The 14,900-nt window shown below is 46.0% G+C and overlaps 1 protein-coding gene and 1 long non-coding RNA gene across 2 annotated transcripts; one reads left to right on the top strand and one right to left on the bottom strand.

Moving 5' to 3' along the window:
* Positions 1-5,885: 5,885 nt before the first annotated feature.
* Positions 5,886-7,647, bottom strand: LOC125907293 (uncharacterized). Its single transcript, XR_007452572.1, has 2 exons — positions 7,144-7,647; positions 5,886-6,073 (listed from the first exon to the last, which is right to left on the bottom strand). It is a non-coding gene; the product is annotated as an uncharacterized LOC125907293 (long non-coding RNA).
* Positions 7,648-9,404: 1,757 nt separating this feature from the next.
* LOC120956922 (transferrin-like) lies at positions 9,405-14,457 on the top strand. The gene is made up of 4 exons (XM_040378741.2): positions 9,405-9,697; positions 11,533-12,045; positions 12,338-13,162; positions 13,245-14,457. The coding sequence occupies exons 1-4, from the start codon at positions 9,622-9,624 to the stop codon at positions 14,168-14,170; spliced, it is 2,340 nt and encodes a 779-aa protein (XP_040234675.2). The 5' UTR covers positions 9,405-9,621; the 3' UTR covers positions 14,171-14,457.
* The last annotated feature ends 443 nt before the right edge of the window (positions 14,458-14,900 follow it).

The raw sequence follows: 14,900 nt of genomic DNA on the forward strand, positions 1-14,900 counted from the left end.
TTGTGACCAAAAAGAAATTCTTTTGAATTTAGTTACGACATTAACGGACAGCAGCCTGAAAACGATGGCGTAGGGTGATGTCGCGAACGAAGGTGTTTTAGTACAGTGACTTGGGTCACGGGTCTGCAAGTAATCAGGACTTATTTTTACATTATATTCAACACGCTTCTGTCCAAACAACAACAACAGAGAAAGCTCGAGGGCGCTGTCACTGACAAACTCAATATCTTGAGCGTTCGGGAAAGGACCTTACCATTCTGTGTCACTTGCTGATCCACGGCTGGGTCGCAAAGCCGACCCAACTCAGCAGGAAAAAAGCTGCACAAAGGAGCAGCGCAAAAGCCTTCGCATAATGGTTCACTGACCCCCATTGTAAAGCCTGCAGACGGATGAACAGACAGCAAAGAAACGAATGTGCTGTGATTTTTTGTTGTTAATATTTCCGTTTCTTCAGGTCAAATAAAAGACTGAGAATATTTTTGGGCTGTTTGATTCACATTGCCAACGACGTTGTCATTTGGTACCGGTCGCTTACGAAACAGGCCATTTTAATTCAAATGTAATGATGTGCAAAAGGCAATCCCAGGAGCACTATTCACAGGTGATTGTGTAATGTAATTCCTTGATGATTGTGCTTCAACTGTGAAAAGTCTCCCTTGTGCTGATGCAGAACACGAAAGAATGCGATTAACATTGGCAGAACAGTAAGCATTCGATTTTGCTGCGCCAAATGCATACCTTTAGGCGCTTTGTTCGCTGCCTTTCTGATAGTTTCTCGGTAATGACACGTGCAGTACACACAATAACGCTTCCGAGAAAGTGTTTACTTTACACGCATGAACTGCAGCCCCGGATGGATGTAATTTATTTCCCTGTATTGATGCTACCCGTCCAACTATGCGGTGGCTTCAACCACGTGTTCAACGGCCAGGGCAAGCATTCTGCGAAAAAGGATGGCTTAACAGTACCTGCACCTACAAGCTTACGGGACCTACAAGTTTATGCACAGACGACATTTAGTCACGAGTAGCTGCTTGTGGATGGAAATAGAATTGCGATATATTTGAGACGTTTACATGCGTCACCGTTGTAAAAAAAGCCAGCAATCTTCATAGCATGTAAACACACAATGTTGTGGCCACTTCGGTTGATTAAATGGTAACGGTGCCACATAAAGCTTCATATTGCCAAAATAACCCACCAAACGTAATTTGCATTACCATCGTAAAGTGGCGAACCATTTGCATGTGGACAAACAACGCAATGAAGACGGGAATAGAGCTGGAGAATGGACGCTCAGCCGGTTTTACGATTGTTGTTTACGTAGCCATATCGGTAATTTTACGTAATCACAATGTTTTGCAGTGTTTGTATGCTCTAATTTAGAAGAACAGACACATCAAAATATTAAATTGATTTCATAGACTACATGAACACGCTTGGCTGTATAGCAGAGCCGTTACATTATGTTTAATGGAAAACAAAATCTCTCTTCAAAATAACATATTTCACTTCCTTTAAGCCGGTTGATCCAATCTCTCCTTCCGCTCCACGAGAGCCCATAAAAGATTTTCCCATAACATCACCCACGGTGGCTTCATGAGGGATCGCTCCAACAATGCTCGTTCTCGGGCCGCACCCACTCGGGCCCGCTCTGGCGGCACACTGGCACAGGCCTTAGTCATCGTCAAACAAATTTAGTATGATCCCACGTTCCAGAGGAGGTGTGTCAATCAAAATCGTTTTATGGATTCCCCCCAAACCCCCAACTCACGCGGCGAAGGGTTTTGCGCGAGCCGGCGAAGCCTAGCAACCTTCCCCGTTCTCCCTCAATTTTATGAAAGAAAGTGCAATTTTTCGTTTTGCTTTTTTCCCACACGTATAAAAAAAAAAGCATGTTAGTATCGAAAAATCCATCCAGTACACACACACAAAATGATGTCCATAGCACACAGCACAGCACTCCCCAAAAATGTTTCATAAAGTGGGTAGCACAGGGTGTTTGGTGTTTTGGTGAGCTGTGAGCCGGGCGGCGAGCTTTGAAGAAGAGGATGAACAGAAAAAGAAATCAATCGAAAGTGGTAGTACTACTACCCGTCAGGCAAAGCGTCCAATCAATCGCCTTCATCCAGCGCATTTGATTCGATCTTCCATAAAAAGAACAGCCAACGTCAGTCAAACCGCGCACACGGTCGGGACGACGGGACGACAACAAAGCTTTCCAGTGCAGAGATTTGGCGCTCGTAAAATAAACGGGAAAAGCTCACCCCGTGCAGTGGTATGCCACATAAAAAAAAAACCACACGCACACGTGCAATTAAGTGTCAACCGGGCAACAACCGGGCGGCGCGGCTGCAGGTCGATCGGGGCATATCATAATAATAACGTACAACGTAAAAATAACAAAACATATTTTGATATTATGATTAGTACCTTGAGCGTGTGATGCTGCATTCAGCTTTTTGCAGCACTTCTGCGTAACTACCCCAATTGATGGTGGGGTCATATCAACGAAATTGCGCTCTGTATGTGCGTGCTTGGGGAGTGGCTGAGTGGTGCAAAATTTATGATTCAACCAATTTCAATGAAAGCTTTCGAAAAAACAACCACCATGGTTTTAGCGCACAGCAAAACTCGACAAACGTTTAATGGTTTCATCAGCAGCCAACGGGAGGAGGAGTTGAAAATATTGACTAGTTTTTGCCGCAAGCAAAAACTAGTTCCTGGAAGAGTACTTTTGCGACAGACTCGAGAAGCTTTTTCACCGCAAATTTTGCCGGGTTTTGTTTTTGGTTCAGGTACGCTGTGGTAAACCCTATCCAACTGATTGCGCTTCGGTTGGCTTGTTTGTACATTTAAATTGCAAAGTTCACTCAGATTGATAACAAATAAATAGACAATTTCTAAAAATTTGAGATCGCGTTTCACTGCTAAATATTGTTTAAAGTGTACACATGGCATATTTTCAGAATGGTAACAAGCACACAAAATTGTCACCATTTTGCAATGTTCACAAGTGAAATAGCAATCCTCTTAGTTTGCTCTGGCCTCTGAAAGGTAGTTGACAGTTTTCCATGTCCTGAGTCCTTTGATGCTCTGACCAAACAATAAATGAAATCTCTTTTCGAACAAACCAGTCAAGGAGCATTTGCATTTTGCGAGGATTCATTAAATTCCCTGTATCTATACAGCCCATACATTGTTGTAAAGCAGTGATTAGTGGTATCATAAAAATGGTAATTTTTTTTTCAATCTACTTCAAAAACAAGCTGAAATGAATGAAGTTGTAGTGTATGAAATTGAAAATTATTGCTCTTTAACATCCAGCAATAAAAAAAACGACTAATTAAAATTATGTACGGCCTCAATGACTAAACTATTTGATCGACAGCTGCGCACCGAGACCCCGAAACTCACGCCCATTTTCCCTAAATGGGCTGATGGAAAAGGATTTGATAACAGAGCGATGTAAAAACAATTTTGCACAACTCTACCATCAACGTCCCCTCCCCTGGTAACAGACACGAAATGAATTTCATATTAAATTTCCCTTCCAAAAAGGATCTCTTTACAGTGCGGCCCTGAGTAGCACACCCCTTTGAGGTTAGGTCACCCGAAAGGACAGATCAGATCCGATCCGTGTGACCTTCTATTTTCGGTGGTTCGAGCAATGGAAAGCAACAAACAAACAAAAAAGCATACAAATTGTCATCTTCATTCATTTTGGCAAGGTGGGACAGCGGGACAAAAAGCGGGTGAGGAGCCATTTATCACTCGCCAACCACCTTTTCTCGGAGCGAGCATGCGGTATACGCACTTGGAAAAAGGCCACAAAACGACACCACGCAAACGCAAACACACAATCCGTACCGTAGGTTTCAATGTCACGCTGGAAGAGTGTTCTTTTTTTCACGTATTATGTTCACTTCTTTTCTTTTCTAGTGTGCCCACAGCAAACTAGCTGGACGGTCAGCTGCGCCAGGGCCTTCGGTTGGGTGGTGCCGATCGGTTTAATATTCCTCTGCGGTAGAATCTTTTATAAATAGCACCCGTGCACCTCTTCGTTCGAAGCGAAAGGTGGACAGAGTGATGATGATGCGGTGAATTCTACGCCCATCGCCCTGCCTGCCAATGACAATGGCTGCTGGGAGAACCTCGGGCGGTGGCGACTTTCCGGTGGGCGATTTAGAGTACAGACAGAAGAAAAGGTTTCGCAAATCACACCAACGGCGCTAACGTTACTATCACACTCAGCAGAGAGGTCAGAAGTGGGCAAAGAAAATATCATTTTCCCAGAAGAGTTTTACCGTAGCAGAATGGGCACAAATGGAAGCACGAACACATTTGTGGAAATCAGAGATCGTAATCATTTGCAGCGAGCGACCCATTAATCGTTCCCAAAGGACTTGTTTGCAACTGGGCTGGGTTATTTATTTCTGTTCGTAGAATGAACGCTGGAAACTCGTGATTTTGTTCAAGTTACTGTTGGGAAAAAAAACAAAACAAATAACAAAAACCCAATTTATTCGACGAAACATCTAAAAATGTAATTTTGTGATGCAGATTGCATAATTATCACCTTGCTATAAATTTTAACACAGAGTGTGCAAATCGCATTACGACATAACGATCTCATAAATAAGATCAGGGTTTTTAAGTGGCCCATTATTTTTCAACGGAGTTTAAAATTGAAGTTTCCTAATCCTTCATTACAGGGTTTCCCACGATTTATTGGTTGGTTCCCACGATTTATTGGTGCGTTCCCACGATTTTTTGGTCATTTCCCATAATTTTTTGGTAGCAACCCACGATTTATTGGTCGGTTCCCAAATATTATTGGTCGGTTCCCAAATATTATTGGTCGTTTCCCAAATATTATTGGTCGGTTCCCAAATATAATATAATATAATACCGACCAATAATATTTGGGAAACGACCAATAATATTTGGGAACCGACCAATAATATTTGGGAACCGACCAATAAATCGTGGGTTGCTACCAAAAAATTATGGGAAATGACCAAAAAATCGTGGGAACGCACCAATAAATCGTGGGAACCAACCAATAAATCGTGGGAAACCCTGTAAGCTTTACCCCCACTTGAAATTCACGTAGAAAAACAACACTAAAGAATGCCGTTAACATTCACCTGCACGCATAACTTCGATCAACTTTCCTTTACGCACAACAAACTTTTTCGATTGTGAGAGTAATATGACGCATGCCACTCCAGTGCATGAAACAATTAGACCAAACGTGGAAAAACTCTAAATTAACTCACCGCGTAAGCCGATGAACCCCAACTGCCTGCCTGTGGTCGAGGCGTAAAAACAAAGACTAAAAAAAACATCAAAAAAGTACTTTTCTTCCCACACTGCACACAAAACAAACTTCACTTTATGAGGAAATTATTTCAAAGGAATTTTTCAAACTGGCCCCGCACACCACGCAGCACTCTAACAATTTCATTTTCTTATTGGATGCGTTCCCAATGCCATGCGATACTTCGTACGGCTTCGTGCGCGTCTATTCCTATTAGGAATGAGTAAATTCGGTTTAGAAGATGTTTAGGATAAGTACACCGAAAAGTAGCACATAAGTCGAAGCCGAGCACAGCAACACATATACAAACGGGGAGAAGTAGAGTAAACTTTTAATGAAATTTAATTTTTAGAAAACCTCACACATGTTGGATGAATTTAATGTGGAAAAAAACGTGAATGAGCTATGGAGGGGAAAAGTTTTTCTATTCACTTGCCTTTTGGAGAGCTGCTTCTGCTAAACGGCTTTTGAAGTGTAGATTTGTTGATGTATCGCCTCAACAACAACAAAAAAAGAATATTATCACATTCACCAAAACTCTACGCTTTCTTTACACTTTTCCTCCTCAAAATCACTCAAAACACACTACACAACCACTCAAACTGCTCGAAACCTTTTTGGCGTTGGATTTTTCACGATTTTTTTTATATTCCTTTCAAGCGCACTTCCACCAAGAGGAACAATATTTGCACAACACTTACACTTTTTACACACGCAGCGGCTGCACCAGTTTCTCCGCTGCAGACAACCCTGGAATGATGGGGCTATTTTTAACGGAATTAATAATCTTTCCAGCAATCCTACCGAAGTGTAGCAAAACGGCAAAAGCAAGATTAGATTCCAAACATCGGAGCAATTTCGACCAGAGCATAGTATCGGGAGGGAAATCAAAAAAAAAGGTTTGAAGAAAAAACACTTCTATTATTGCTAACAGAGTTTACTCTACCGACCAACAACATCCTCCACATCCTCTTCGTCAGCGAGCTTCAGCACTGTTCTGCAGACGCCAATTTCCGCACACAACAGCTTTTTTTATCTTTTTTTTTTGCTTATTTTTCTTCTTCTTCTTCCTCTAACCACACATTGCGCAGGGGGGGGGGGGGGGGGTTGCTAACACTTTCACTCGTAAAACTGGTAAAGGTAAACAGCTCGGGGTGAAATTAAATTCATCAATTCCACACCATCGGAAGCTCCAGTGTTTTGTGTATTCTAAGCGTTAGCAGCCCTATGGCGCGCGGATCCATACGTTCTGTGACGCAGATTTCATTTTTCATCTATTTTATTTACCATAAATACTTTTACGCTTTTGCTTTGCGACACGGAAAGTGTTGTATAATGTGTCCGTCAGCTGAGTGAAACTAGATATTGATAAAAATAATCACTGGAAGTCACACATTTTATTAGCACTTGTGTTGATGGATAGGACAACTCTTCTCACTTCACAGCTAAGTTTGAACATCGTTTGAACATACGGACACCATCGATAATGGATTTATGTACTCATCAGTCGATTGAAGATACATAGCAAACCGTGGATATTTGAAATTTCTCTGAAGAACACTTTTTTTTGAGTATTTTTGTTTTATCAAATTTTTGATCGAGATTTTGATTCCTCTAAAGATGTAACAACCATAAAATAATTTAAATGTATTTATTGTATGTGTCCAAATAAATCACCTCTTTAAAAGAAACTCGTTCATCAATTACACTTCACAGCACGCAAGACACACCAAACTATTCGATGTTACAATACACGACGATCGCCAACGCCGAACTCTCTGAACCAGTGCGATGTTAGCACCGACCGTTAGCGTACCCACCAGAGATCAATCCGACACCGTACCCGGCACAAAAGCTACTGACAGTGGCGCTCGGTTCGGTACGTAGCGCTACTGGCGCTCTCTTGTGCTTACAGGAAAATAAAAACACCGGCCGCTCATACACAGGGTGCGCGTCAGCATCTGCCGCTGTCGTACGAAACCCGACGCGGCTTGTACCAGGTCAGGCTGGCTGATGGCGATGATGATGATGATGATGATGATGCTGCTGCCCGACCCCGTTCCCGACGACACATCAATGGAATACGGTAACGTATTCAGAAGCGCGGGAAAATGACGCGCAGGCGCACTTACCGCTCCGGCAGTCGGGTTTTGCACCGTGTGGCCACCGGGTTTGTTTGGTAAACACAAGCGGGTCTGTGACGTCGCTTGTCGCTTGCTATCCGGCCGAACGATAAGTTCAGGCGCGCGCTTAAAACAAACCCGTTGAAAGCCGAACGTTCCGAACTAGCACGTGCTTGTTCGGGTACCAGGGGTACTGCACCTCCTTTAGTGGTTCAGAATATATTAAAGATTAAATTAAGATATTTTCAATCATTTCGTACGACTTTTAAGCAGAGTGAATTCTCCATCTTGGAGCTCCTCTAGATATAAGATACATCATGAGTCGGGTGGGCTTAAGTGTCATTTAGTTAACAGGATCAATTCCCAAATCCTGACAATTCTAGTTTTAAGGTAAAGTCCCTTTGCCAACCAATCCCCAAGTACTCGCACTCCAAATACATCTTGGAGCTCTTCTAGATATAAGATACATCATGAGTCGGATGGAGTCCAGTGTCATTTAGTTTACATGATCAAATCCCAAATCTACGAATTTAGTTTATAAGGTATGGCCCCTTTGCCAACCAATAGTCCCTTTGCCAACCTGGGAAGGTACTCGCTCTCTGCATACTTCCATTTCTACATCAAACTTCTAAGAGATACTGGTTACCCTGATCCAACATCCGTACTCGCTGTGCTGTCTTATGTCTCTTCTTCTTGGAGGATCTTCATGGTACGTCCTCACTGATAGCAAAGAGAAGGTTTAACCGTCTATAACTTTATTTAAAGCTTCTCAAAACATTGGTTCCATTCATTCCTTTCATTTGATTTTTCAAATTCACAACCCCGTGAATTTGATACATTTTGGCCCTTTACCGTTACAACCTACCGATGTTCGGTACGTAAATAACTCAGCAAGCTCGTAACTCAAACTACTCCTTCACACGCAATGATCGAACAGATGACTTAACTATTGTGCTTCATTATGCGGATCTCAGAAATTTGTGGAGCATGTTGGTTGTTTTTAATGTTAGTTTAACTAACGTACCACCGTTCCAAGATAGCACAACTCCACTATTATCTGACGTGTGCTAATCTGCTTTACAAAAAAGGTTCCCCTTCCATATGGAGCTAAAGTTCTTTCAGAGCACCAGAGAGTTTCGTAGTATTTTTGTAAAGAACTCCGCGATATGTTTATAAAACTTCAGTATTCAGTACCACGTAACTTATATGAGGCTTAACCCCACACTTAGCATGTTATTAGGTCGTACGAGTTAACGACTATACTGAGGGACTAAATATCGGCATCGATCGGTATAAGCTTACCAAGTCCCTAACGTGTTTGCAGACATTTCGACATGAACTAATTTAAGGTCATACATTATCATGTTCAAACAAATTGGTGCATTGACAACTTCGTATACACGATAACAGTATACCATAAATGCATTCCACCTGCACGGGAAACTTCTTCCACTTTCATTCTATGGAACCGGAAGAGTGCGACTCATTTGTCTGTTTACAAGTAATGAGTCAACCGCATGAAAAGCACTACCTATATTTAATCTGATTTCTCGGTAATTTTCTTACGAACTTTTGCACCCCATCACCCCAAAGTCTACCTGAATCAGTCATCGCTCATGCAATTGGAGAACCTATTGCTGGTGCCAATACCCCAACATATACAAAACCAATACATACAGCGAGAAGCTATTCCGTATTCTTCTTCCAAATCCTTCATGCAACTGGTACAATCCGACGATATCGGCCGGTATAAATGTTGAATAATCAGTCACACTACACTATCTGGAGCGATTTTGTGCGAACATTTATCTTATCAGTACAGCGTCGCTGTAGATGTATGTAGCTGTGTACACCTTTTGGGGCGTATCGAGCGTGACTGTGTACTGTTCGTTCGTTCGTTTTTTTAGCGATGATAACGAACATCAAATCTAACCTGCAAGACCTGGACCGAAACACCGCCCCAGTGCAAGGGTTCAGTTTCAACGGAGACTTTGCGGAGGTTTCGCGTGCGTGTTTTGTCCTCCGTGGCGCAGATTCGAACGAACAGCAGGGTGATATGCGTTAGGTCCGTAACGCAACATCCACATCCCCCGGAACGAGTGTGTTTGTGTGCCCCAGTGAAGTGTAGTTTATAATCAGGTTTTGAAACGCTAGCACTACTGCCCACACCTAGCCATGGGTCAGGTGTACCGCTTACCAGTATTATTGCTCCTGGTCGCCTTCGGTGGCTTTGCCGCCGGACAGCAGCAAGGTATGTAGGCCATCCGGCCCCAGCCCGGCTTGATCATGTGATTCACTGGGGAAGGTGGCAGACTAAACAAGCAGGTTCAGTCGGTTCGTTAATCCCTAGCTTCGGAGGGCTGGGATTTCCCCTAGGTCTGTAACAGCAAGTCATTTAAATCAACCAAGTTGTGTCATAATTGGCAAAGGGATCGAGGCTACTAAAGATGTTGTAGTTCAAGCGTTATTCTGTCAAATTAAACACTAGTTGCTAGAAAATCATATCCCCGCCGTACAGTGATAAGCGATCACGAAGTTAACCACTTGAGAACAAACGTAGGCTGCTCTATCAATCCCATCCTGCTAAGCTTATCAAAGGGGCCACTGTTTTATATGCCACTTGTGCCGTCAGCGTAGGCGTGCGTCTTATGGGAGCCCATTTTCGGATGATTTATTCTACACCTCTGAAGGTCACAAGACAGGCAGCATACAACAGATTTTCACTGTCGAGAAGACTGTTTTGTTTCAGGTTTACTCTCCTAAGCCTTTATCTCGTTATCTGAAGCGAGAACATTATTAGGCCGCAGAGTAGGGTTGTAATTTGATACCGGACCTTTTGGCCGGCATATACTTGGGGGCAAATTCGTGGATGCTACCTTACATCATACATTCTTGGGTGCTTTGAAAAGGGAGAAACCACAAACCCCACACCATGGCCATGTATTTTTTACAATCTCGATATGCTCAAGGTTTTATCTCCCACTCACATGACTCTGTCGGGACATTAAAAATGAGCATATTAAAGTTTAATGTTTTCTGGCTGCTAACGAGGATACTCTGAAAGGCTTCATCACGGACAATTAAACGCTTGTGAATCATGATTTGAACAAAAAAAAATGTAATGTTCTGGTAATTAAAAGCAATTTCTGGAGAAGAAAAGCTTCAAAAAGTCAAAAATGTCCACACAAATGACTAAATCATTAATTATTGACGGCTTCGTGCGCTAACTGGCACAGGCTTGTCGATTATCTTTACAACTTCCGGTAAATTCCAACCATCCCGCGTATGTTGTAACGAGTGCTTTACATCGTACAAACTTCTCCCCTTCCATAAAAAAACACATTAACCCAACCCTTATGGATCTAGAGGACCCCCCCCCCCCCCTCAGAGTGCTTGACGAAACACGTTACAGAAACGTTACGGTGAACTTATGCACCATTCCTTCTTATTCTCCGCTCAAAACCTCATCCAAGATGCCCGCGAACCCCCCCGAAAAAACGGCCAACATATCGACGAGTTTGTCGCAGTGCTGCCTCTGCCTCTCTTATCAGCCCGAACACCCCATCTCTGCTCGTGATAGCGCGCGCGATAACCTAAGCAAACAACTCAGCGCTGTACTCACGACTCCGTCCCAGCACGATACAACATCGCGATCAATATCGAGAGCTTAAATTCAATCCCCTCCCCCCCCCCCTCTGCGCGTGATAGCCTGTCGTCTAAAAATAAAGCAAACTTCTAAAACATTATCGATCGAAGCAATCGAAGAGGTTTTGGGGATTGTGCAGTGAGATCGTTGGAGTCCACGATGCGTCAGAGAGCAATCCGAAGGAGTGGTGGTGCTTACGTTGTGTACAAGCAAGGGAGGGGATAAAAATGTTGGAATACGGCATACCTTACAGCCATTCGCCGTACACTGTTTGCCCAAAACCTCATTTAGAAGATAAGATAGGAGACGCGTGCAAGCGCGCCATTTTCGACAGTTCTTAAAGCGAATCTCGAAAAAGCCCATCCAGCGGTAGAAAAAGGGCCTATTAAAATGACTAATCTCATACCCAACTGCTTCTTCTTCGTCTTCTTCTTCTGCAGAGCGCGTCTGTGCCGTGGCGCGCTACACGGCCGAATGTGAGCAGCTGCAGCGCGGCGCCTCGGAGGTAGTGTGCGTCCACGTGCAGGACAGTGTCGAGTGCGCTCAGCGCATCCGCAATGGAACGGCCGACTTTGGCGTGTTCAGTGCGGAGAGTGTGCTGCTCACGGCCAGCCTCGACTGGGAAGGGCTGACCGTCATCAAGGAGCTGCGCAATGCCGAGCGAACGCGCGAAACCGTCGACTTCCAGACGGCTGTGGTAGTGCGCAGTCGCCATACTGGGGGGCTTGATGGGCTGCGCGGTCTGCGCTACTGCCATCCGGGCTTGCACTACAGCCGCACGCAGCGCTGGACCGAGCGGGTGCTGAAGCACTTTGAGCGGCTGGTCGCACCGCCGAAGTGCGAGGACTTCCACACCGTCACCGAGATTGAGACGGCTGCCGTGGCGAACTTTTTCGGTGCCTCCTGCCGGCCGGGCGTCTGGTCGCAGCTACCGAAGGAAGACTCGGACCTGAGTGAGTAATGCAACGAATTGAGCGATTTGAAATATTACAGGGTTTACCAGGAGTTCTCATAGCTGTGAGACACTTTCTTATGTGAAATGCACTTAATCCGATGTAATAGGAACTGGACTCTATAGAAGCCTTTTTGGACAAATCCAACAGGAATTTCCAAAGAGCCTGTCTAAAAAGGGTGCCATTACCATAAGAAAAGTCAAGAAATTGTCCAACAACTATGAGAACTCCTGGAAAACCCTGTATTAAATGTAAGTGTTGGTTTTGATTGCTTGCTTGTCCGTTTTCGTAGAGGAAAAATACTCGAATCTCTGCTCGCTCTGCCCGAACGTGTCGTCCTGCTCGTACGATGGGTACGCCAACGGGCAACAGTCCGCCCTGCAGTGTCTCGAGCGCGATGGCGACGTGGTGTACGCGTCCGTGCTCGAGATCCAACGCTTCTTCACCGATCGGAGCTCGATCGCGAGCGATTTCTCCTACCTCTGCCCGGACGGTACGCTGCAGCCGGTCAGTGGGCCGGCCTGCACCTGGCTAGCCCAGCCCTGGGGCACCGTTATAGCGTCCGCGACCAAAGCCGTCCAGATAGCGGCCCGCATGGACGTTTGGCTGCGCAACTCGCTCACCTCGGGCGCACCGTGGGAAACGGCCATCATCGACATCCTGACCCGGCACAATACGGACCGGATTGCGGCGGCGTCCTCGATCCAGTCGCCGGTCGATTATATGCGGCCGCACCGGCCAATGCCGATACCGGCCGACATCTGCCAGTCGACGGCCCGCTGGTGCACGACCTCGCTGGAGGAGCAGGACAAGTGTGACGTGCTGGCGAAGGCCGGCCTAACGTCCGGCGTGTATCCGCTGCTGCAGTGCAACAATCCTACCACGAACCGGATCAACTGCCTGCGGGAAATATCGGCCGACCGGGCGGACTTTGCCGGCATCGATTCGAACTATGGCTATCTGGCCCGCCAGTCCAACCTTGCAGCGGCGCTATACCAGGAGACGGAGAAGGAGAAGTACTCCTCGGTGGTGGTGCTGACGAAGGAGGGCAAGGGGCACGATCGGTTCGAGAAGTTGCGCAACGCGAAGGCTTGCTTCCCGGAGTTTGGTGGCATTGGTGAGTAGCGAGCGAGGTCAACGTTTCTTGAAGGAAGAATAACCGTACTGACCTTAACTATCTTTTTCCATTCCCCGGAAAGCTTCGATCGCATTCGTCAATGTGGGTCGTTCGCGTGGAATTTTCGATCGCAACGAGTGCGACTACGGCCACCTGATGAGCGAGTTCTTCTCCGAGTCGTGCGCTCCCGGGTCGCGCGATGACCTGCACGATCCTACCGGCGAGCACGCGGAAAACCTTTGCGCACTGTGCCGGTACGCCGAGAAGCCGACGCCGCGCGAACTCGGCACCTATCAGGCCGCCGATGACGACGGCCTTTACACGGACAGCCCGCTGGAAGACGACGCCGAGGAACCACCGGTCGAGGGCATTGATCCAGCGCTACGCCAGAACGACGGCATCGGTGGTTCGATCGACCGGAACGTCCTGTGTGCGGCGGCCGAAACGAACCGTTACTATGGTACGCGCGGCGCACTGCGCTGCCTGCAGGAGGCCGGCGAGGTGGCCATCATCGAGGCGCAGAACCTGGCCGAACATGCCCAGTTCCTGGCGATGAACGCGAGCGACTACCGGGTGCTGTGCCGGAACGGTACGCTGGCCGCCTACACCGGCTTCAACGTGGACGAGGAGTGCTACCTGACCACGATCGTCGACGGGGAAATTGTGGTGCGCCGCCAGTGGGAACAGTCGGACAACATCGTGCATCTGCTGACCTCGCTCGACGTGTACCTGCAGAACGATCCCGACTTCCGGATGTACAACATTTTCGCCGGCCAGCGCAACCTGCTGTTCGAGGATTCGGCGCTCGGGCTGGTTTCGCCCCAGCACAACGAGCTCGGCACGTCGGTGAAGAACTACATCCGGCTGTTCGAAAACATCGAGGACTGCCAGAATGCGGCCCCGTCGACGACGCTGGCGCCGGGCGGTACCGGTGGCCGGGCGGCGATTGTCACGGTCAACCTGCTGCTTACCATCATTCTGGCGGGCATCATTGCCTGGCGGTTGTAATCATTTTGTTTCTGGTGGGTGTTTGGGCTATCTCTCTCTTTCTCGCGAGAAGCCACACCACACCCAGAAGTGAAGTTTTGTTTTTGTTTCCCCCACGTAACGTTTTTTACTTTTCTTCGAAAGCATCATCGCGATATCACTTCAACCCATAACTAGCGTAGTTCTAATGCCACACCGGAATGAAAAGTGTATTTAGTGTAACTGGAACATTCATTAGTTTAACGGTCGAAACGTAACGGAAATACTAATAAAGAGGAACACTTTAAACTAACAACGAAAAAAGGGAATCATTTTGTTTTAGCTTCACGGCGACTTGTCCCTCACGTAGAAGGAGATAGTCGGAAATTATCAAAGAGGATTCCGAAACGGAAAATCAACCACTGATCAGATCTTTACCATGCTTCAGATCTTGGAGAAGATGGCAGAATGCAGACACAACACGTACTATCTATTCATTGACTTCCAAGCCGCATATAGCATAGTCAGAGTAAAACTGTAAGACGCTATAAGCTCTTTTGGAATCTCGGCCAAACTGATAAGGCTAGTTAAAATGACTATGACCAGCGTCATTTGGTGAAGGTGGATGGAAGCTCTCAGGGCCTTTTGCTACCACCAAAGGTCTGCGCCAGGGGGACGGGCATGCCTGTCTCCTATCGAACTTGTCACTAGAGAGAGCCAACGAGGATTCGAGGGTGGAGACTTCGGCAGTCATCTTCAATGAGTCAACCCA

The sequence above is a fragment of the Anopheles coluzzii genome, chromosome 3, assembly GCF_943734685.1.
Source record: "Anopheles coluzzii chromosome 3, AcolN3, whole genome shotgun sequence".
NCBI lineage: Eukaryota > Metazoa > Arthropoda > Insecta > Diptera > Culicidae > Anopheles > Anopheles coluzzii.

Coding starts and splice junctions, on each gene's coding strand:
- LOC120956922 (XM_040378741.2), top strand. CDS start 9,622: ATGGGTCAGGTGTACCGCTTACCAGTATTATTGCTCCTGGTCGCCTTC. Junction 12,046..12,337: donor GAAGGAAGACTCGGACCTGA/GTGAGTAATGCA, acceptor CCGTTTTCGTAG/AGGAAAAATACTCGAATCTC. Junction 13,163..13,244: donor CCCGGAGTTTGGTGGCATTG/GTGAGTAGCGAG, acceptor TTCCCCGGAAAG/CTTCGATCGCATTCGTCAAT.